This window comes from Eumetopias jubatus, unplaced genomic scaffold, assembly GCF_037043125.1.
Source record: "Eumetopias jubatus isolate StellerSeaLion01/CBP00866 unplaced genomic scaffold, mEumJub1_p1.0 scaffold_4, whole genome shotgun sequence".
NCBI lineage: Eukaryota > Metazoa > Chordata > Mammalia > Carnivora > Otariidae > Eumetopias > Eumetopias jubatus.
Window position 1 is genome coordinate 67,775,264 of NW_028274810.1, and position 22,478 is coordinate 67,797,741.

Below are 22,478 nucleotides of genomic sequence, written 5' to 3' on the forward strand. Positions count from 1 at the left end.
GTAAGCAGTGGTGCTAGGATTCTAATCTATCTGTCTTAGCCTGAGGCTTTTGATCTTTTCAATACAGAAGAGCAGATAAGATGGTCTTCCTAAAATTTGTAACTGTGGTTCTCTGCTGTGGTTTTATGTTTTAAATTCCCATATGTCGTTTAAATCAGTGACCTCCTCCCAATATGAAAAATTAATATAAAAAGTAGTTTAATTCTGAGTGGTTTTTGTTTTATTTATTTTGGGACTCTTGTTGGGTGCATTTATACTTGTTATGTCTTGTTGGATTCTTTTGTCATAAAATACCTCCTTTGTCTCTAACAACTTTTGTCTTAACGTTTATTTTTCTGATATTAGTATGGGTATTCCAGCTTTCTTTTGTTGTGTTTGGTATGTTTATTTTCCTTCCTCTAACTGTCTACCTAGTTGTTAGTTTGTATCTAAAGTGCATCTCCGGGGTGCCCCAGTGGTTCAGATGGTTAAGTGTCTGCCTTCACTCAGGTCTTGGTCTCTGAATCCTGGGATCAAGCCCCGCATCAGGCTCCCTGCTCAGCAGGGAGTCTGCTTCTCACTTTTCCTCTGCCTCTCTCCCCTGCTCATGCTGTCTCTCTGTGTCTCAAATGAATAAATAAAAAAATCTTAAAAAAAATAAAGTGCATCTGTTGCAGACAGCATATGGTTGGTTCATTAAAAAAAAAAACTATTCTGACATTTTCTGCCTTTTAATTGGAGTGCTTAAGCTTTTTGCATTTATTGTAATCATTGAGAAGCTTAGATTATTTTGCTGCCACCTTCAATATGTTTTATGTCTTTCCCCATCTATTTCTCCATTACTGCCTTCTTTGTGTTAAGTAGATATTATCTAGTGTACCATTTTAATTCCCTTCTTACTGATTTTACTATTTTTTTATTTTACTATATTTTAAAATTTCCTTAATTGCTCTGAGGATTAAAATGAACTTGATTTCATTGATAGCAGCGTAGTTCTAATTAATATCATGTTACTTTCAGTAATATATATAGTATACATATATCATATATATACAGTTATACAAATTACATCTGGATAGATTATATATACTCCATACAGATTTATAATGATTGCTTTATATGGTTGTCTTTTATATCAGCAGGAGAAAAACATCTACAATACTAAAATATTCATACTGTCTTTTATTATATAGTTATTTTTACTGATGCTCTTTTATTTTTTCTCGTGGATTTCAGTTATGCTGTACTGTTCTTTCATTTTAGCCACAAGGATATCCAGTAGTATTTCTTGTAGAGCAGATTTTAAGATCTGATAATATCTTAACTTTCTCATTTTTGAAGAATATTTTTTGCTGGCTATCAAATTCTTGTTTGACAATGTTTTCTTTCTGCACTTTGTGTTATTCCACTGCCTTCTGACGTCCATTATTTATGATGATAAATCAGCCATTAATCTTTTTTTTTTAAGATTTTATTTATTTATTTGACAGAGAAAGAGATAGTGAGAGCAGGAACACAAGTGGGGGGATTGGGAGAGGGAGAAGCAGGCTTCCTGCCGAGCAGGGAGCCTGATGTGGGACTCGATCCCAGGACCCTGGGATCATGACCTGAGCCAAAGGCAGACACTTAACAACGGAGCCACCCAGGCACCCCAATCAGCCATTAATCTTATTAAGAATCCTTTGTAAGTGATGAGTTGCTTCTGTGTTGCAGAGTTAAAGATTCTTTTTGTCTTTATCTTTTGACAGTTTATAATATGTCTAAGTGTGGATCACTCTTTTTTCATTGGTGGAAAAAGGAATTGTTAAATCCTTTAAAAAATTATTGAAATTTTAGACTACTCGTGTCTTGTTGGCTCTGCCTTTTTATTCCCATCTAACAATGTTTGCTTTTTATTGGGATTCTTACTCTATTCATATATCTGTTCTATTTAATGTAATTATTGATATATTGGGCTTAAATGAACTATCTTTTCATTAATTTTCTTATTGCCTGTTCTGTTTCTATTACTTTGTTACTGTTTTACTGACATAATAAAAAAAGTTTTTCTTTGGATTCTTAGTAGAACTATTTATATTGCTCTAAGACAATATTCACTCATAATTTATCAAACTTTTACAATATTTTGTTTAAAAACTTATTTTTTAGAGTAATTTTAGGTATTTGTTACAACTGATGATCCTACATTGACACATCATAATCACCCAAATTCCATAGTTTACATTAGGGTTCACTCTTGGTATTATATATTCTATTGTTTTGGATAAATATATAATTATACATTTCTATTATTATAGTTATACAGAATATTTTCACTACCCTATATATTCTCTGTTCCCTGCCTTTTAATTCTCTTTATTCCAACCTGTGATCTCCATAGCTTTGCGTTTTCCAGAATGTCATATGGTTGGAATCATACCATATACAGCCTTTTCAGATGAGTAACTTTTGCACATTAATATGTATTTAATTTTTTCTTGTCTTTCTCATGTCTTGATAACTTACCAAACCCTTTTTAGGGTCCTTATTTTACCACTTCAAATTTATACCTCACATTTGGTATCTTGAACTTGTATTTACTACTTCCTTTTTATTCTCAAAGTTCTTCCTACTTCATAGTTTCCATCTCACAAATGTAGTTACCTCATTTCAGTCTAATTCTATTTATCATTTCAACTCTTGTTGGTATTTTGCCATATATTCTGCTTGTCTATAGTTTGTAAACTGACTTTAAAATACCATTTTTAAAAGCTTGAAGAATTACTGCATAAGAAAATTATGAGACAAAAGCAGTCTTTTAAATTTATGCAATTATTTAGTATTTTTAATATTTATTTATTCTTATAGGTATTAGCTCTATTTAATATAATTTCCCCTTTTTCAGCTTTACATATAGTACATGTCTGTTGGTAATAAATTCTCTCAGTTTTTATTAATCTGAGAATGTTTTATTTTACTCTCATTTTTTAAGTATGTTTTCCCTGGATATTGAATTCTGGGTTGAGAGTTTTGTTCTTTCATCACTTTAGATGTTCTTTTTAGAAGTTAATGGTTACTCAAATTCCACACATCAGTGAGATCATATGATAACTGTCTTTCTCTGATAGACTTATTTCAGTTAGCATAATACTCTCTAGTTCCATCCACGATGTTGCAAATGGCAAGATTTCATTTTTTTGATGGCTGCATAATATTCCATTGTATATATACATATATATACACATATATCAGATCTTATTTATCCATTCATCTGTTGATGGACCTCTAGGCTCTTTCCATAGTTTGGCTATTGTGGAAACTGCTGCTATAAATATTAGGGTGCATGTGCCCCTTCGGATCACTACATTTGTATCTTTGGGGTAAATACCAGTAATGCAATTGCTGGGTCCTAGGGTAGCTCTATTTTCAGTTTTTTGAAGAACCTCCATATTGTTTTCCAGAGTGACTGCACCGGCTTGCATTCCCACCAACAGTGTAGGAGGGTTCCCCTTTCTCCACATCCTCACCAACATCTGTTGTTTCCTAACTTGTTAAATTTAGTCATTCTGACTGGTGTGAGGTGGTATCACATTGAGATTTTTATTTGTATTTCCCTGATACTGAGTGATGTTGAGCACTTTTTCATGTGTCTGTTGGCCAAACGATCATAGAGGAAGGGAGGGAAAAATGAACCAAAAGAAAACCAGAGGGGGAGACAAACCATAAGAGACTCTTAATCTCAGGAAACAAACTGATGGTTGCTGGAGTGGAGGGGGGTGGGAGGGATGGGGTGGCTGGGTGATGGACATTGGGGAGGGTATATGCTCTGGTGAGGGCTGTGAATTCTGTATGACTGATGAATCACATACCTGTATCCCTGAAACAAACAATATGTCATATGTTAATTAAAAAAATAAAAATAAAAAGCAAAATAAATAAATAAATACATAAAAAGTAGTTAATGGTTACTCTTAGAAGTCAGTGGTTGGTCTTGGTGTTGTTCACATCTATTTTTTATGGCTTTTCTTCTGGTTGCTTTTAAGATTTTCTGTTTCTGTTTGGCTTTTATAAATTTGAGTATTATGTACTTAGGTTGAGTTTTCTTTCTGTTTATTCTGCATAAAGTTTCTTGAGATTCTAAGATATCTAAGTCATTTTTAAATTTATGTTTGGGAAATTTTTGGTATTATTAAAAACAATTTTTTTTCTTCTATCTGCTCGTTCTTTTCTTCTCAGACCTATTTACATGTGTTGTAGACCATTTGTTATTATTCCAAAAGTTTCTAGGCCTCAGTTAATTTTTCTTCAGTTTTCTTTCTCTCAATTCTTCAGATCACATGATTTTTTAATTCATCTATCTACAAGTTCATTGACTGTTCACCATCTCTAGTCTAATGTTAAGTCCATCCACTTCATTTTTCATTTCAGGTTTGTACTTTTTACTTAAGGAATTTTTGTTTTGTCTTTATAGGCATTTCTATTTCTATAGAAATTCCATATTTTTTAAAATGAAAATTACATTTTTCTTTAATTCTATAAACATGTTTTTGTTCTTTGACAATATTTATAATAATAGATTTAAAGGGTTTTCTTCTGCTAAATAGTACAACTAATGTCAGTGTGGATTTATATTGTTTCCATTCACCCTTTTGATTATAGGTGATATATATCTTTGAGTGTCTCATATTTTTTTATTATACAATGGACAGAATTGAAGATACATTTTAGAGATTGGATTCTGTTATCTTTTTGAGTGTATTAGTGTTTATTGTAGAAGGAAGTTAATTTGCTTATTAATTCAAGACTGATCACCTTAAACTTCTGTATGCATGGTTTTAAATTTCATTGATGTAGATCTGATGGATAACCTAGGCATTTCCAAAGTATTTTAACTTGGGCCCAAACTTTGTCTCCTATGGAGATTTTATCAGGGGTTGTTTTTCCATTTTATTAGGGAAAATATAGAATAATTCTTCCTCAGGACATGGTTTTTATTGCTATGGGATGTCCCTACTGGTATCTCAACTGGGTCTTATGCCTAAAGGGGCAAAAGTTCTTCAATTCTGGTTGTACTGGGTTCCCCACACCCTACTACCCAGCATAGTTTTATCTCTATTATATCTGTTTTTCTTTCAACATTATAGTATGTTAGAGTTGATAAACTAATGTAGTTTCACTGTGTGCATGTTAAAGTTGATAAAACTAATGTAGTTTCAGTGTGTGCATGTGCCTGCCTAGCTTTGTGCTATAGACTTATAGGAAATGATCTCAGAGTTTTCTGGTTTACCCATTCACCACCACCACCATGTATATTTTCCTACTGTCTGATGACCCTACTCCACAGATTTCACCTGCTTCAATATACTAGTGTGGGAGTTCATCTTGTGAATGTCTCTTTTCTGGTATTGCTGTATAATGTTGCTTATTTTCTAATGTCTGAAAAGAGTTGTTTCATATATTTTACCTGCTTTATAATTCTTTACAGTGGGGCTAATCTCTTTTTTAAAAAATTTTTATTGTTATGTTAATCACCATACATTACATCATTAGTTTTTGATGTAGTGTTCCATGATTCATTGTTTGTGCATAATACCCAGTACTCCATGCAGAATGTGCCCTCTTTAATACCCATCACCAGGCTAACCCATCCTCCCACCCCCCTCCCCTCTAGAACCCTCAGTTTGTTTTTCAGAGTCCATTGTCTCTCATGGTTCGTCTCCGGGGCTAATCTCTTAATGGTTACTCCAACATGGCTGTACCAAAAGTAGAGATTTTTTTTTTTATCAAATACTTTTCCTGCTTTTATTGATACAACATATTTGTTTTTCCTTTTGTTAAAATGAATTGGATTCATCAGTTGGATTGATGACTTTTTTAGTTGCTTTTGTTCTTATAAGAAATTGTGTATTTCATGTATTTTTCTAATGTATTGCCATAAATAGTTCATTATATGTTTGTTGCTTTTTTCTTTTGCTTGTTTGATGTGTAAAAGTTATGTAATATTATTCTCTTTTACTATTACTATTGAAACTCAGAAATGTTTAGTGCTTCGTTAAGTTCATACTTAAAAACACCAGGGTGAGATCTTGAAATAAAATATACCATAGCCACAGTCAATATTCAATATTCATTCATCTATTCAAGCAGTTATTCATTCAAAAATACCATGTTATGTTTTGTAAAATAGAACAGATAATATTACTATTTACTGTTTTCAATTCTCTGTTCTCTTTTAATTATTATATTAATAATATAATACTTTTTGAAAAGATTTTATTTATTTATTTGACAGAGAGGGACACAGTGAGAGGGAACACAAGCAGGGGGAGTGGGAGAGGGAGAAGCAAGCTTCCTGTGGACCAGGGAGCCTGATGCAGGGCTCAATCCCAGGACCCTGGGATCATGACCTGAGCTGAAGACAGATGCTTAACAACTGAGCAACCCAGGCACCCAACAATATAATAAGTCTTTAAAATTTCTTATGGTGGAAGCTTAGATAATTTATTTTCAGACATATATATAAATCAATGAAAATGGATCATCTATATTAATGTGTATGTATATGTATTTCTATTTTTGAATGGATTTAGCTACATCCCATAAATATTGTCATATATTTATTATATATAATTTATTTAAAGTACTATAACTATGATATGAGTACATATGCAGTATAGTATAAATTCCTTGAAATTTGTTCTTTTTTTTCTTTTGAAATTTTTTGAGACTTACTCTATGGACCATTATATGATCAATTTTGGTAAATGTATCATATGCATTTGAAAAGAATACACACACACACACACACATCATTCTATAAATATGAAGTGTTTTGTAATTAGCATGATGAGCCAAATTGTCTCCATTCTTTCTATTTTCTTCATTTTGCTCCGTTTGTGGTTTTGGTGTCTTGAAGTTTCTCAGTGTAATTCTGAATTTGTCCCTATCTTCTCTTTTGTCAAATTTTACCTACATATATTGGAGATCTGTTAATAGATGTACATACCTCTAAGATTTTTATATTTCCTTGATGGAATTATCCTTTTTTATTTCATCATGAAATATCCCCATTCATTTCTAGTAATGTTTCTTGATTTAAAGCCTACCTTGTCTGATACAAATATAGCTACATTAACTTTTTTTCAGAGTACTTTCCTCATAAAACTTTTTCATTCCTTTATTATTCAGTCTTTCCATGTTCTTAAATGTAAAGTTGTATTTATAAAAAAATATAGTTAATTTTTTCATCCAGAATAAGTTTTGTCTTTATCTGTGATATTTAGTCAATTTGTATTTAACACACTTACTGAAATTGTGTGTTAAAATCTACATTGTATTTGTCCTGTATTTTGAATTTCTGTTTTTCTTTTTTCTTGCTTTTCATATAAGTGGAAGGAAACCAAATGATATAGAGGCATTGTCAGTTTATTTACAAATAGCCATTTTCAGAAGGTCAAAAATTGGGACTTTGTTGAAATATTAGAGGTAACATGAAGAAAGAATTGTTTATTCATACACACAGAAAAGATATTCCCCATAGGAATGGTGATGAAGGTAAACAGGATAGTTATATAAGATCGAAGTCCAGATACTTATTATTATTTGAGATTATAAACTTAGTGAAAGCAAAGACTATATCTGTTTGATTTATTATCTGTTCTATCTTACAAAACATAACATGGTACTTTTTGAATGAATAACTGACTGAATAGATGGATGAATGTACTGACTGTGGCTATGGTATATTCCAAAGATAGCATAATGAAGTCTGAAATCTTTATTTCAAGGTGTTGCCCTGGTGCTTAAAGTATGAACTCAACAAAGCACTAAAACATCTCTGAGTTTCAATTACTTATCATAGGATCATGTTGAGGCTTTAATAAAATAAAGTGTGTCAATTACTTTTGAAACTGTAAAGTTTTAGACACAAATAGTACCTTATTATTAGATAGGATTTATAGCAGCAATTTTAAGACATGTTATTATTTATCAAAACCCATTTATATTGTTCCAGAATTAAAAACAAAATAAAAATTTTCCTTTAAATGTTGAAATGCACAATAATGTTTCATTTTTCAACCAGTAACATTTAGATGGCAATAAATAGTGTCTTTTCCTGATTAAAACTCTTCAGAGTATAGGGATAGAGGGAACATTCCTCAAGTTCATAAAATCCATGTATGAAAACCCACAGCGAAAATCATCCTCAATGGGGAAAAGCTGAGAGCCTTTCCCTTAAGATCAGGAACACATCAAGGATGCCCACTCTCACCACTATTGTTCAACATAGTACTAGAAGTCCTAGCAACAGCAGTCAGAGAACAAAACAGAAATAAAAGGTATTCAAATTGGCAAAGAAGAAGTCAAACTCTCTCTTTTCGCGGATGACATGATACTTTATGTGGAAAATGCAAAAGACTCCACCCCTAAATTACTAGAACTCATACAGCAATTCAGTAATGTGGCAGGATACAAAATCAATGCACAGAAATCAATTGCTTTCTTATAAACCAACAATGCAACTGTAGAAAGAGAAATTAGTGTAATGATTCCATTTACATAGGCACCAAAAACCATAAGATACCTCGGAATAAACCTAACGAAAGAGGAAAAGGATCTATACTCTTAAAACTACAGAACACTCGTAAAAGAAATTGAGGAGACACAAAAAGATGGAAAAATATTCCATGCTCATGGATTGCAAGAATAAACATTGTTAAAATGTCTGTGCTACCCAGAGCAATCTATACCTTCAATGCCATCCCGATCAAAATTCCAATGACATTTTTCAAAGTGCTGGAACAAACAATCCTAAAATTTGTATGGAATCAGAGAAGAGCCCAAATCACCAAGGAAATGTTGAAAAAGAAAAACAAAGCTGGGGTATCACGTTGCCCGATTTCAAGCTATATTACACTGATCACCAAGATGCCATGGTACTGGCACAAAAACAGACATATAGACCAATGGAACAGAATTGAGAGCCCAGATATGGACTCTCAATTCTATGCTCAAATAATCTTTGACCAAGATGGAAAAAATATGCAATGGAAACAAGATAGTCTCTTCAAAAATGGTGCTGGGAAAATTGGACAGCACATGAAGAAGAATGAAACTCAACCATGCTCTAACACCATACACAAAGATAAACTACAAGTGAATGAAAGACCTCAATGTGAGACAGGAATCCATCAAAATTCTAGAGAAGAACATAGGCAGTAACCTCTCTGACATCAGCCACAGCAACTTCTTTCAAGATACATCTCTAAAAGCTAGTGAAACTAAACCAAAAATGAATTTTTGGGACTTCATCAAGATAAAAATCTTCTGCACAGCAAAGGAAACAGTCAACAAAACAAAGAGGTAACCCACAGAATAGGAGAAGATATTTGCAAATGACACTACAGTTAAAGGGCTTGTATCCAAGATCCATAAAGAACTTCTCAAACTCAACACCCAAAAAACAAATAACGCAGTTAAATAATGGGCAGAAGATATTAAAAGACACTTCTCTGAAGAAGACATACAAATGGCTAACAGACACATGAAAAAATGTTCATCATCATTAGCCATCAGGGAAATTCAAATTAAAACCACATTGAAATTACCACTGTACACCAGTTAGAACAACAAAAATGGACAGGGAAAGAAACAACAAATGTTTAAGAGGTTGTGGAGAAAGGTGAACCCTGTGTTACACTGTTGGTGGGAATTCAAGCTGGTACAGCCACTTTGGAAAACAATGTGGAGGTGCCTCAAAAAATTAAAATAGAGCTACCCTATCACCCAGCAATTGCAGTCCTGGGTATTTACCCCAAAGACACAGATGTAGTGAAAAGAAGGGCTATATGCACCGCAATGTTCAATGCAGCAATGTCAGCAATAGCCAAACTGTGAAAGGAGCCGAGATGCCCCTTAATAGATGAATGGATAAAGAAGATGTGGTCCATATACAATGGACTATTACTCAGCCATTAGAAAAGATGAATACCCATCTTGGAAATCAACAAGGATGGGACTGGAGGAGATTATGCTAAGTGAAATAAATCAAGCAGAGAAAGTTAATTATCATATGGTTTCACTTATTTGTGGAACATAAGGAATAGCATATAGGACATTAGAAGAAGGAAGGGAAAAATGAAGGATGGGGGAATAGGAGGGAGTGATGAACCATGAGAGACTATGGACTCTGAGAAAGAAACAGGGTTTTAGAGGGGAGGGTGGATAGGAGATGGGTTAGCCTGATGATGGGTATTAAGGAAGGCACGAACTGCATGGAGCATTGTTATATGAAAACAATGGATCGTGAATCGCCACATCAAAAACTAACGATGTATTGTATGGTGACTAACATAACATAATAAAATTTTTTTAAAAAGTAGTGTTTTTCATCTCTTGTTTTTTTTAAAGGTAGTAATTTTATTAAGCAGTATAACTGATAATATACTTTCAATTTATATTATCTCTGTATTCTTCCAACCATCTATGTTATATAGAGAGCTGTTAGTCTAGTGATTAGAGTCATATTGCTGGAATTCAAATCCCAACTCTGACTCTTACTTACTTACATGCTATATGACTTTGGATAAGTTATTTTATATTTTTGTCTTTTGGTGTTCTCAAATGTAAAATGAGGATAGTATTGGTTTCTACCTCACAGGGGTTGTTGTGAGAATTGAATAGTTTAGTACACCTGCCATTTTGGATAGTATGTGACATGTAGAAATGCTCATAAAATATTTCCAACTGAAAATTAATATTCAGAGTAATTACCAAGAGATAAATATTCATATTTCTATTAATATAATCCTTACTTTATAGTTGAAAAACAGAGGTTGGATGAAGTTAACTCAGTTTTCCAACGTCATTCAGTAAGTTGTAGAACTAATACTTGAGCCTAGATCTCTTATTGTAAGTTCAATGCCACTGTGCTATCAGTATTCTGCCCTCTATGACATAGGGCTTAGCAAATATTTTTGCATGATAATAATTGAAAGAACCAATTTAATTGGAGAATCTCCTTGGGAATTCTGAAGACAATCGAAACTAGAAAAATTAAAATAAAATTTTTTGGTTTTAATTAGTTCATGTTTGAGCTTTCCTATCAATACATTTTTTTTTCAATGTGTGTATTCTTAATTGGAGGTAACTGATTGTTTTGGTTCTGGAAGGAGGAATAAATTTGGCTTCGTAGGTCAAATTTTAGAGAGCAGATAAAATTATCAAAGGTTAATTGATAAGGTTTTGAGGGGAAGATTTTCTTATTATCTTGGATCACTGCCTGATTAATCCTAGATTCAGGCAGCCAAAGAATGGTACAGCTGAAAGGAACCTTCAAGATTAGGTACCTCAATATTCTCATTTAGTAGATGAAGCCCTATGAGGGTAAATAACTTACCTATTGTTGCACAGTGAGTCAGTTCAGCTAGAATTCAAGTCTGCTGATTCCCAGGCTCATATTCCATCTGTGACAACACAATTGGTGCTCAGTAAAGTAAGTAACATGCCAGTAGAAGTAGTAAAAGAATTAATTGAAAACTTTGGTATTATTTAAGGTTAAAGTTTTATTCTGAGCATTCTTTTGGAGAAAGACACACTAGAGCTTATTATAAAGCAGGATATTGCTATGCTCTTAAGGTGCAATAGAATACTGATTTCTCAGTCAATTTCTTTGTTGCTTTCTGTACTCATCTTTATTCTTCTTCAGATGTTGATTCTCTGGCTTGGGAATTCACCAGACTCTTTGCTTTTGTTTTTTATCCCATCCCATTGTGACAATTATGGGCAATTCAATGCTCATTAGAATAGAAGTCAAAGAGAGGAGATACAAGGAATGGATATCACACCCAAATTTATAAATATTGTTTTTTTAAATTGAAATATAATTAACATACAGTGTTATTTTAGTTTCAGGTGAACAATGTAATGATTTAGCAATTTTGTACATTAATCAGTGCTCAAAAATAAATGTACTCTTGATCACCATTACTTATTTCACCCTGCCTCACAACCTCCCCTCTGGAAACCTACATTTAAAAAAAAAAATTTTTTTTATTATGTTATGGTAATCACCATACACATTACATCATTAGTTTTTGATGTAGTGTTCCGTGATTCATTGTTTGCATATAATACCCAGTGCTCCATTCAATTTGTGGCCTCTTTAATACCCATCACCAGGCTAACCCATCCCCCCACCACTCCCCCCAGAACTCTCAGTTTGTTTCTCAGGAGTTCATAGTCTCTCATGTTTCGTCTCTCCCTCCTATTTCCCCCACTTCATTTTTCCCTTCCTGCTATCTTCTTCTTCTTCTTTTTTAAACATATAGTGTATTATTTGTTTCAGAGGCACAGGTTTGTGATTCAACAGTCTTACGCCATTTACAGTGCTCACCATAGCACATACCCTCTCCAATATTTATCACCCAGCCACCCATCCCTCCCACCCCCCACCACTCCAGCAACTATCGGTTTGTTTCCTGAGATTAAGAATTCCTCATATCAGTGAGAGCATATGATACATGTCGTTCTCTGAATGACTTATCTCGCTCAGCATGATACCCTCCAGTTCCATCCACATTGTTGCAAATGGCAAGATTTCATTCCTTTTGATGGCTGCATACTATTCCATTGTGTATATATACCACATCTTCTTTATACATTCATCTGTCGATGGACATCTTGGCTCTTTCCACAGTTTGGCTATTGTGGACATTGCTGCTATAAACATTGGGGTGTACGTACCCCTTCGGATCCCTACAGTTGTATCTTTGGGGTAAATACCCAGTAGTGCAATTGCTGGGTTGTAGGATACCTCTATTTTCAACTTTTTGAGGAACCTCCATACTGTTTTCCCGAGTGACTGCACCAGCTTGCATTCCCACCAACAGTGTAGGAGGGTTCCCCTTTCTCCACATCCCTGCCAATATCTGTCATTTCCTGACTTGTTAATTTTAGCCATTCTGACTGGTGTGAGGTGATATCTCACTGAGGTTTTGATTTGGATTTCCCTGATGCCGAGCGATGGTGAGCACTTTTTCATGTATCTGTTGGCCTTTTGGATGTGTTCTTTGGAAAAATGTCTGTTCATGTCTTCTGCCCATTTCTTGATTGGATTATTTGTTTTTTGGGTGTTGAGTTTGATAAGTTCTTTATAGATTTTGGATACTAGCCCTTTATCTGATATGTCATCTGCAAATATCTTTTTCCATTGTGTAGTTGTCTTTTGGTTTTGTTGACTGTTTCTTTTGCTGTGCAAAAGCTTTTTATCTTGTTGAAATCCCAATAGTTCATTTTTGCTCTTGCTTCCCTGTACTTTGTCAAATGCTTTTTCTGCATCTATTGAGAGGATTATATGATTCTTGTTCTTTTTTTTAATGTATTGTATCACATTGATTGATTTGTAAATGTTGAACCAAACTTGCAGCCCAGGGATAAATCCCACTTGGTTGTGGTGAATAATTCTTTTAAGGTAATGTTGGATACTATTGGGTAGTATTTTGGTGAGAATTTTTGCATCCATGTTCATTAAGGATATTGATCGGTAATTCTCCTTTTTAATGGGCTCTTTGTCTGGTTTTGGGATCAAGGTAATGGTGGCCTCATAAAACGAGTTTGGAAGTTTTCCTTCCATTTCTATTTTTTGGAACAGTTTCAGAAGAATAGGTATTAATTCTTCCTTAAATGTTTGGTAGAATTCCCCTGCGAAGCCATCTGGCCCTGGGCTTTTGTTTGTTGGGAGATTTTTGATGACTGCTTCAATTTCCTTAGTGGTTATAGGTCTGTTTAGGTTTTCTATTTCTTTCTGGTTCAGTTTTGGTAGTTGATACATCTCTAGGAATGCATCCATTTCTTCCAGATTATCTAATTTGCTGGCATATAGTTGCTCATAACATGTTCTTATAATTAATTGTATTTCTTTGGTGTTGGTTGTGATCTCTGGTCTTTCATTCATGATTTTAAGTCTGGCTAGGAGTTTATCAATCTTGTTAATTCTTTCAAAGAACCAGCTCCTAGTTTCGTTGATCTGTTCTACTGTTCTTTTGGTTTCTAGTTCATTGATTTCTGCTCTGATCTGTATTATTTCTGTTCTCCTGCTGGGTTTAGGCTTTATTTGCTGTTCTTTCTCCAGCTCCTTCAGGTGTAGGGTTAGGTTGTGTATTTGAGACCTTTCTTGTTTCTTGAGAAAAGCTTGTATTGCTATATACTTTCCTCTTAGGACTGCCTTTGCTGCATCCCAAAGGTTTTGAACAGTTGTGTTTTCATTTTCATTGGTTTACATGAGTTTTTTTAATTCTTCTTTAATTTCCTGGTTGACCCATTCATTCTTTAGTAGGATGCTCTTTAGCCTCCATGTATTTGAGTTCTTTCCGACTTTCCTCTTGGGATTGAGTTCTAGTTTCAAAGCATTGTGGTCCAAAAATATGCAGGGAATGATCCCAATCTTTTGGTATCAGTTGAGATCTGATTTGTGACCCAGGATGTGATCTATTCTGTAGAATGTTCCATGGGCACTAGAGAAGAATGTGTATTCCATTGCTTTGGGATGGAATGTTCTGAATATGTCTGTGAAGTCCATTTGGTTCAGTGTGTCATTTAAAGTCTTTATTTCCTTGTTGATCTTTTGCTTAGATGATCTGTCCATTTCAGTCAGGGGGGTGTTAAAGTCCCCCACTATTATTGTATTGTTGTTGATATGTTTCTTTGCTTTTGTTATTAATTGGCTTATATAATTGGGTGCTCCCTTGTTAGGGGCATAGATGTTTACAATTGTTAGATCTTCTTGTTGGATAGACCCTTTAAGTATGATATAATGTCCTTCCTCATCTGTTATTATAGTTTTTGGTTCAAAACTTAATTTGTTTGATATAAGGATTGCCACCCCAGCTTTCTTTTGGTGTCCATTAGAATGGTAAATTGTTTTCCACCCCCTCATTTTCAATCTTGGGGTGTCTTTGGGTCTAAAATGAGTCCCTTGTAGACAGTATATTGATGGGTGTTGTTTTTTTATCCATTCTGATAGCCTGTGTCTTTTGATTGGGGCATTTAGCCCATTTACATTCAGGGTAACTATTGAAAGATATGAATTTAGTGCTATTTTATTGCCTATAAGGTGAGTGTTACTGTATATTTTCTGTAATCCTTTCTGGTCTATGTTACTTTTAGGCTCTCTCTTTGCTTAGAGCACCGCTTTCAATATTTTTGGATGGCTGGTTTTGTGTTTCCAAATTCCTTTAGTTTTTGTTTGTCCTGGAAGATTTTTATCTCTCCTTCTGTTTTCAGTGACAGCCTAGCTGGACATAGTATTCTTGGCTGCATATTTTTCTCATTTAGTGCTCTGAATATACCATGCCAGTCATTTCTGGCCTGCCAAGTTTCTGTGGACAAGTCTGTTGCCAGTCTAATGTTTCTACCATTGTAGTTTACAGATCTCTTATCCCAAGCTTCTTTCAGGATTTTCTCTTTGTCTATGAGACTCGTAAGTTTTGCTATTAGATGTCAGAGCATTGACCTATTTCTATTGATTTTGAGGAGGTTCTCTGTGCCTCCTGGATTTTGATGCCTGTTTCCTTCCCCAAATTAGGGAAGGTCTCTGCTATACTTTGCTCCAGTATACCTTCTGCCCCTCTCTCTCTTTCTTCTTCTTCTGGGATCCCAATTATACTAATATTGTTTTGTCTTATGGTATCACTTATCTCTCGAATTCTGCCCTCGTGATCCAGTAGTTGTTTATCTCTCTTTTTCTCAGGTTCTTTATTTTCCATCATTTGGTCTTCTATATCACTAATTCTCTCATCTGCCTCATTTATCCCAGTAGTTAGAGCCTCCATTTTTAATTGCTCCTCATTAATAGCCTTTTTAATTTCGATTTGGCTAGATTTTAGTTGTTTTATTTCTGCAGAAATGGTTTGTCTAATATCTTCCATGCTTTTTTCAAGTCCAGCTAGTATCTTTAAAATCGTCATTTTGAACTCTGGTTCTGACATCTTACTAATGTCCATGTTGATTAGGTCCCTGGCAGTTAGTACTGCCTCTTGTTCTTTTTTTTGAGGTGATTTTTTTCCGTCTTGTCATTTTGTCAGAGGACAATAGATGAATGAGAGAACAAAATGCTAACAGGGTAACAATGACCCCAGAAAAATATACACTAATCAGAAGAGACCTGAAACTGTGGGAAAAGAAAGGGAAAGATAGAAAAAAGAAAGGAAAAAGAAAAAGATAGAAAACAAACAAACTAACAAATATAACAGAATATGATCAAATATGTCAGGCTGTTGCATAGATCAGTGTCACAAAGTATATTTTGGGCATATTTTGGTCTGTTAGAAGAAAGTGACTCCTAAAATTTTAAAGAAAGAAAAACTTATATATGTAGAAAAGTAAGAGTAAATACGATGGAGGGATGGAATATGATTGTAAAGTTGAAAAGTATAAATGATTTTATAAAAGGAATTGGTATAATAAGAAGGTACTTGAAAAAAGAAGAGGATTTGAAAAAAGAAAAAAAGGGAGAGAATATGATCAGGCAGGAGAGTAGAACAAAGCCATACACTAGACATTTAGGGTGTATTTTGGTCTGGTGGAAGAAAGTGTATTCCAAAATTTTAAAGAGAGAGCAACTTATATATTTATATCAAAAATAAGGTTAACTAATATGAAAGGATTCAGTATGACTCTTAGAATGAAAAATAAAAAGATTTTTTAAAAAAGGGATTGATCAGATGTTGGTTGAAAAAGGGAAATAGAAAAATTAAAAAAAAATTTAAAAAATTAACTTTGTAAGACTAAAGAATCATGGCAGAATAACCATGAATTCTATGGGCAGTATTCCCCTATTCTGGAGTTCTTCTCTCTCATTGATGGGTAAACTTGGTCTTGGCGGGCTGTTCTTGCTTATTTTCTGGGGGAGGGGCCTGTTACAGTGGTTCTCAAATGTCTTTGTCGGAGGTGGAATTGCCCCACCCTTGCTGGGGGCCTGGCTAAGTAATTTGCTCTCAAGAGCTTTTGTTCCCTGCAAGCTCTTGGTACAGCTGTGGAGGACCAGAGTGAAAATGGTGGCCTCCCAATCTCCACCTGGAGGAGTTGAGAAGTCGGGGCCCCGCTCCTCAGTGCACCCCCAGAGAAAAGCAGTCAGCCACTCTCATCTCCCCGATCTCCGGCCGCACTCCGTGCTCAGCTGGCCTGTGACCGACCGTTTCTGTCTGTAGCACATGACCCTGTTTGGAGTCTCCAAACCCAGCAGATCTCTGCAGTGCGCTCCTGCGCCACTCCCCTCAGGGGGAGGATGGGGCGTCTCCCCGGATCTGCTGTTTGTTGGGTCCCTGCTGGAGGAGCTGTGGCCCGAACGTGTCACAGATCTTGGTTTACAGCAACCCGCAGCTGGGAGCCCACTCCTCGGCTCCATCTCTGCAGCCAGTTCCATGCTCCGATACCTGGGAGTTCTGCCGCACTCAGGTACCCCTGTCTTTCTGTGACCCAGAGGGTCCTGAGACCACAGTGTCCCAGCGAGTATTCCACCCCTCACTTAGCCACTGGAGTGACGTCCGTCACCAGAGCCACCTTCTAAAATTTCTGATTTTTTTTCGGCTGCTCTATCACTTGCCAGGAGGGGCTTATGGAGGCCCCATCCCCCGCCGTCTATTTTCCCAAATATTGCCTTGGCAGCACATATCATATCAGCACATAGCAGATATTGCCTTGGATTCACTTCTCCGCACGTCCTACCTTCTAGAAAGAGGTCGCTTTTCTGTTCAGATTTCCTGCTATTCTTTTCTTCGATTTCCTGTTGAGTTCGTAGGTGTTCGGATTGGTTTGATTCCTATCTAGCTGAATTCCTTCGACCAGATGTATTTTAGGTCTCCTACTCCTTCGCCATCTTGCTCTCCCTGAAACCTAAATTTTTGATATAACTGTTCTGTTGGTGGAGAAAATGGAAATTAATTTCATGGCCGTTTTGAATTTGTCATTATTCTTATGGAGCAACTACTTCTAATTTTTGTTTAAAACCTTATTCTACATATCCTTTAACACGTTCTGATAGAAGTTCGGAAATTACCACAAATAGTACAAAATGCTTAGCATTGTTGTCAGAATTAAATTAAATTAGAGGTAAACGTAGTTTGTATAAAGCTTAATACAAAATACATAAAGTATTATTGTCCTTTTTTCTAACTAGGAAACTGAAGTTTGGTTGTGATTCTTCCTTTGTTTATTGGGGCTTGCCACATGCTCCATGGGACATCCCAGTCTAATAATCTGTTACTTGTAGCACAAACAGATATGAATGATAAGTACTAGAAGAGCTGTTTGTACCACAGCACGGACTAGCTGGAAGGCTTCTCTTATCCTGGGCTGTATTCAGAGTTGGCAGCCTCATAAATTGTGAATGCTGAACCTAGAAATACTGAATAATGACAAATGTTGCTTTCAGAGCTCATAATATTTAAATGTATGTGCTATTGAGCTGCCTGAACTTCTATTAAAACACAGTTCTTTTAATTTCTATCACCAGGTAACCTTGGACGGGTAGACCAGGTTTCTGAATTTGAGTATGACTTATTCATTAGGCCGGATACCTGTAATCCACGCTTCCGAGTCTGGTTCAACTTTACTGTTGAAAATGTGAAAGAATCACAGGTGAGGGAAATATTGGATATCTTCAGTGTGGTTTTGGTAAGAATATTATGCTTTTGTTTTACTTTAGAAATCTCAATATAATGACCAGATTAGGAATATATTCTGGTATATCTCTAGGAATGATATAGTTCTAAGAGATATACAGAAATATGTATACTATGCTGGCTTTTGTTATCTAGTGGTCATTAAATAATACAAATAGATTATTTGAGAACAGAAAGTGTTCTTTACTGATTAAAGAATTATTATAATGTGCTGTGTTTCCTTGAGGAACCATTGAAAGTGACTTATGTTTATTATAGAGTGTGTTCTCTATATTATTTTTCTTTATAAAGATCTGTGAGGGACATTTCTAACAGGGCTCAGTTTCAGAAAAAGCTTTTCTTCTTTTGTACAAGGTGTTTATATCTTAAAAATAATATAATTCTTGTAACTCATCCTATTTCCCCCCTCTTTTTTTTTAATATGTTGGGAAACTCAGATCCAATTTTATATCACTCACTAAATTTTTTGGCTTATATTTCTGTGTACTAATTTTTCTTTCATTCTGATCGTATTAATCTGTCTGTAACCACAATTTCTTCATCAATATTTTCAAACAGCATATGTTTTTTTATAATCCTGTTCATATATTTTGAGTGAGAGAGTATTAATGAAAATACAACTAAATGTATATGCCTTAATAAACATGTAATTCTAAGAAATCATCTATCATTCGATTTTATTAAGACAGCTAGTCATGGAAAACCGCACAAACTTTGTACATATAGTGATATGACTTTTTTTAAGCAGATGAAAGTGCAGCCCTATAGCAGAATATCTATCTGCCTTCTTCCATCAGGTCATCTTTTTCTAGTATACTTGGGGGAAAGGGAGAGTTGGTTTAATTTTCCCTCGCAAGTCAGTCCATCCTGTTTGCTCTTTCAATTGGTTGCTTACTTCTCGCCATTTTTCTCAACTTCAATTAGATTCATTTTTCTGGCAGTGGTCAGTGTCTGGAATTTACAGATTAGATTAACTCCTGTTACTGGCATGGTGCCTTCAGCAGGAGAGGGGTGCAAGGAACAGTCAATCCAATTTACTGTCTAGTCTCTTAATTCTCTACAACACCACTGGCACATGACTGTTTGTAATGACACAGGTCTATGTAATGTTTAATGAAGTTTAAGGGTTAACTGGAATTAATTAAATAGATGGGAGAACTCTATATTGTTCGCTAAACATGATTTGGGATAAGTGGGAAAAAATGTTAAATGCATACAGAAAGCTGCTTAAGGACATAACTTTAGTTCCTAGCTTTGCTTCTTAGTTTTACCTATACTTCCATGAGATAATTCATTTTTCAGCTTTTCCTAGTAAGAGTAACAATATTCTCCCCTTCACCCACCTTAGGAAAACCTACACTTTCCCTGACCAGGGGTTCACCTGACAATAGGAGTATCCTCGTGTTCCAATAAGACAGTTAGTAATTATCAAAATGCATTTTCCAAGTCTATGTTACCAAGTCTTAAGAGTATATAACTCACCGCAGGAGACTCTAGCCACATCTACAAGACTGAGTCTTGGCACTCCAACTTTGGGTCCCTTATCAAGCTCTCTCTGCTACCATGAGGTAGACATACAACCTCTTATTCTTCTGTTGGTGTCTCCTGTCAGTAACTTATGGTTGTAACATACACCACTGAAAAACAAATGATAATTCTGAAGCAATATAGTCAATTCATATGAAGGAAGGGAAACATTTTCTTGAAAGCAGTATAATCTGCCAGGATTTCTAATTTCCCAAAGGGGTTTACTGTTTTCCTCTTTATGCACAGCATATAAACATCCTTCAGCTTGCATATTGCTTCTAGGAATAGACTAAATCCTAAGAAATGAGACCTATTACTTTTCAAATAATAGAATCCTCTATCCTAATCATATCTTTGCTAAATAGAGCCTTAGTTAAAGCTCCAAAATTATTATGGTTCTTTAACTTTGGGCCACATTAAATTCTTAGCCCAGTTTTTCTTGCACTTTAGTCTCTGTACAAATAATATTCTTACATAGCTACTCTGGTTAGGAGGAGCAGTGAGGAGTGGTTTGACCAGACAGGGAAAATGTGTTTCTTTCTTTTCTTTTTTTGGGGGGGGCAGGGACAGAGATAGAGGGAGAGAAAGAATCTTAATCATGCTCCACGCCCAGAATGAAGCCCAACACAGGGCTCAATCTCACAACCCTGAGATCATGACCTGAGCTGAAATCAAGAGCCCATTGCTTAACCCACTGAGCCACCCAGGTGCCTAGGAAAATGTATTTCTTAAGTTATACTTTGTGAGATAGTTTTTTGGACAGGTTACTCATAAATTTCAGTTTCTTTTTCTTTGCTCTTCTAGTTGATGACAGGTATGTTCTTTTTGTTGTTTAAAATGTCTCTTCCAGAGTGTCATAATTTTTATACTATATGCTAAAGTCATACAGCCTCTTTTGCAGTCTTGCCTATCAGTTAAGGAAGTAACATGAATGTGTTCCAAGGGGTTATTCTAATAAGAGTTGGTGTTGTTTCTATGAATGCTTATTTTTAAAGTTGGAGGAACCAATATTTACTCTGACTCTCTGGGTCTCTCTCTTCATATCCAGTGCTATTCTACTGTTGTTACAATTAGAAATCATGAACATGTTTATCTGGTTTCCTGGAGTGTGATGCTTTATCAGCCTCTTTCTTTGGGCCATTGCTTCATCAACTGTAATCACATAATATAGTTATGGAAATCTGTCTCAAGATGGCATAAAGATCTGCTAGAAAGATACAATATATATCTCTCACTCACAGGATATTTGTTTTCATGGTTGTCTACATGAAAGAGAATGGTTTTACTATTAAGTTTGACTTGTAAGGTCTGTTTTTATAATGTCTCTTCCTATCATCTTTTCCATCTCTCTAATTTCCGTTAAAATGAGACCTTCATGAATGTAATCTAGTCAGGAACCTTATTTAGGGTTTAGTGCTAGGAAGCAAAAGAATTATTAGTCATCAAAGTCTGAGTCCATTAAATGAATGTTAAAAATTACAGCATCAAATATACCATATAAACAGGTCTAGCTCTTTGGTTATTTCCCTTGACATTTGTAAGAAGTGATAAAACTTGGAATATATGGTGCTGTATTGTAGGACTGATACATAAACCCTCAAAAGTGATTGCTAAATAGTGTTTGCAGGAGTCTATGTAAACTAACATCAAGATACTTTTATTAGAAAGTAATTTTCTCTCTGAAAAACTTGTAATAAATATTCTTATGTGGAAATTTGTTGATGCAGCAAAATACTTGTGTGATGTGAAAACAAATCTTTCTGTTTAAATACTCATGACAAAACTTCAGCCAATAAGAGTGGGAAAATGATATGTCTTGACTTTTAAACTCTGTTTTCTTTCCTTTATATTGTTTTAATCTCTTTGAATTAATTTTTCCTTTTTTTGATTCACTGATGCTCAATGTAGTAAATTTTGAAAATATAGACAATTATAATAAGCAGAGAAAAAGCACACACAAAATCTTACTATCTGGAAACAAAAATTAACTTTTTCGTATGTTTACTTCTAGGCTTTTTATTTCCTACTTTGTTTTTTGGAGCATAATTAAATTTTTTACCATATACAAATTTTTATGTTTTGCTTTTAAATTAACTAAATAGTATCACAAGCAATTTTCTGTCACTAAAAACTTCATAAACATGACTGTATAATAGCTTTATACTATTGGACCATTTCCTTTCTCTTGGGCATAAAGATTATTTTCCATTATCTGTTGTTATCAATAACACTGGAATGAATATCTTCATGTATGAAATGTTACCCATATTTCATTTTCCTTACTTAGGATAAATTCTTAGGAGGGGAATTGAT

At 34.7% G+C, this 22,478-nt stretch overlaps 1 protein-coding gene across 1 annotated transcript in view; it reads left to right on the top strand.

The window, feature by feature from the left end:
- AGBL4 (AGBL carboxypeptidase 4) overlaps nucleotides 1-22,478 on the top strand; it is a 1,510,278-nt gene that overhangs the window by 290,884 nt on the left and 1,196,916 nt on the right. Inside the window, exon 3 of the mRNA XM_088022849.1 lies at nucleotides 18,470-18,594. Within this exon, the coding sequence (XP_087878975.1) occupies nucleotides 18,470-18,594 (125 nt within the window). The remainder of the gene's footprint in view (nucleotides 1-18,469; nucleotides 18,595-22,478) is intronic.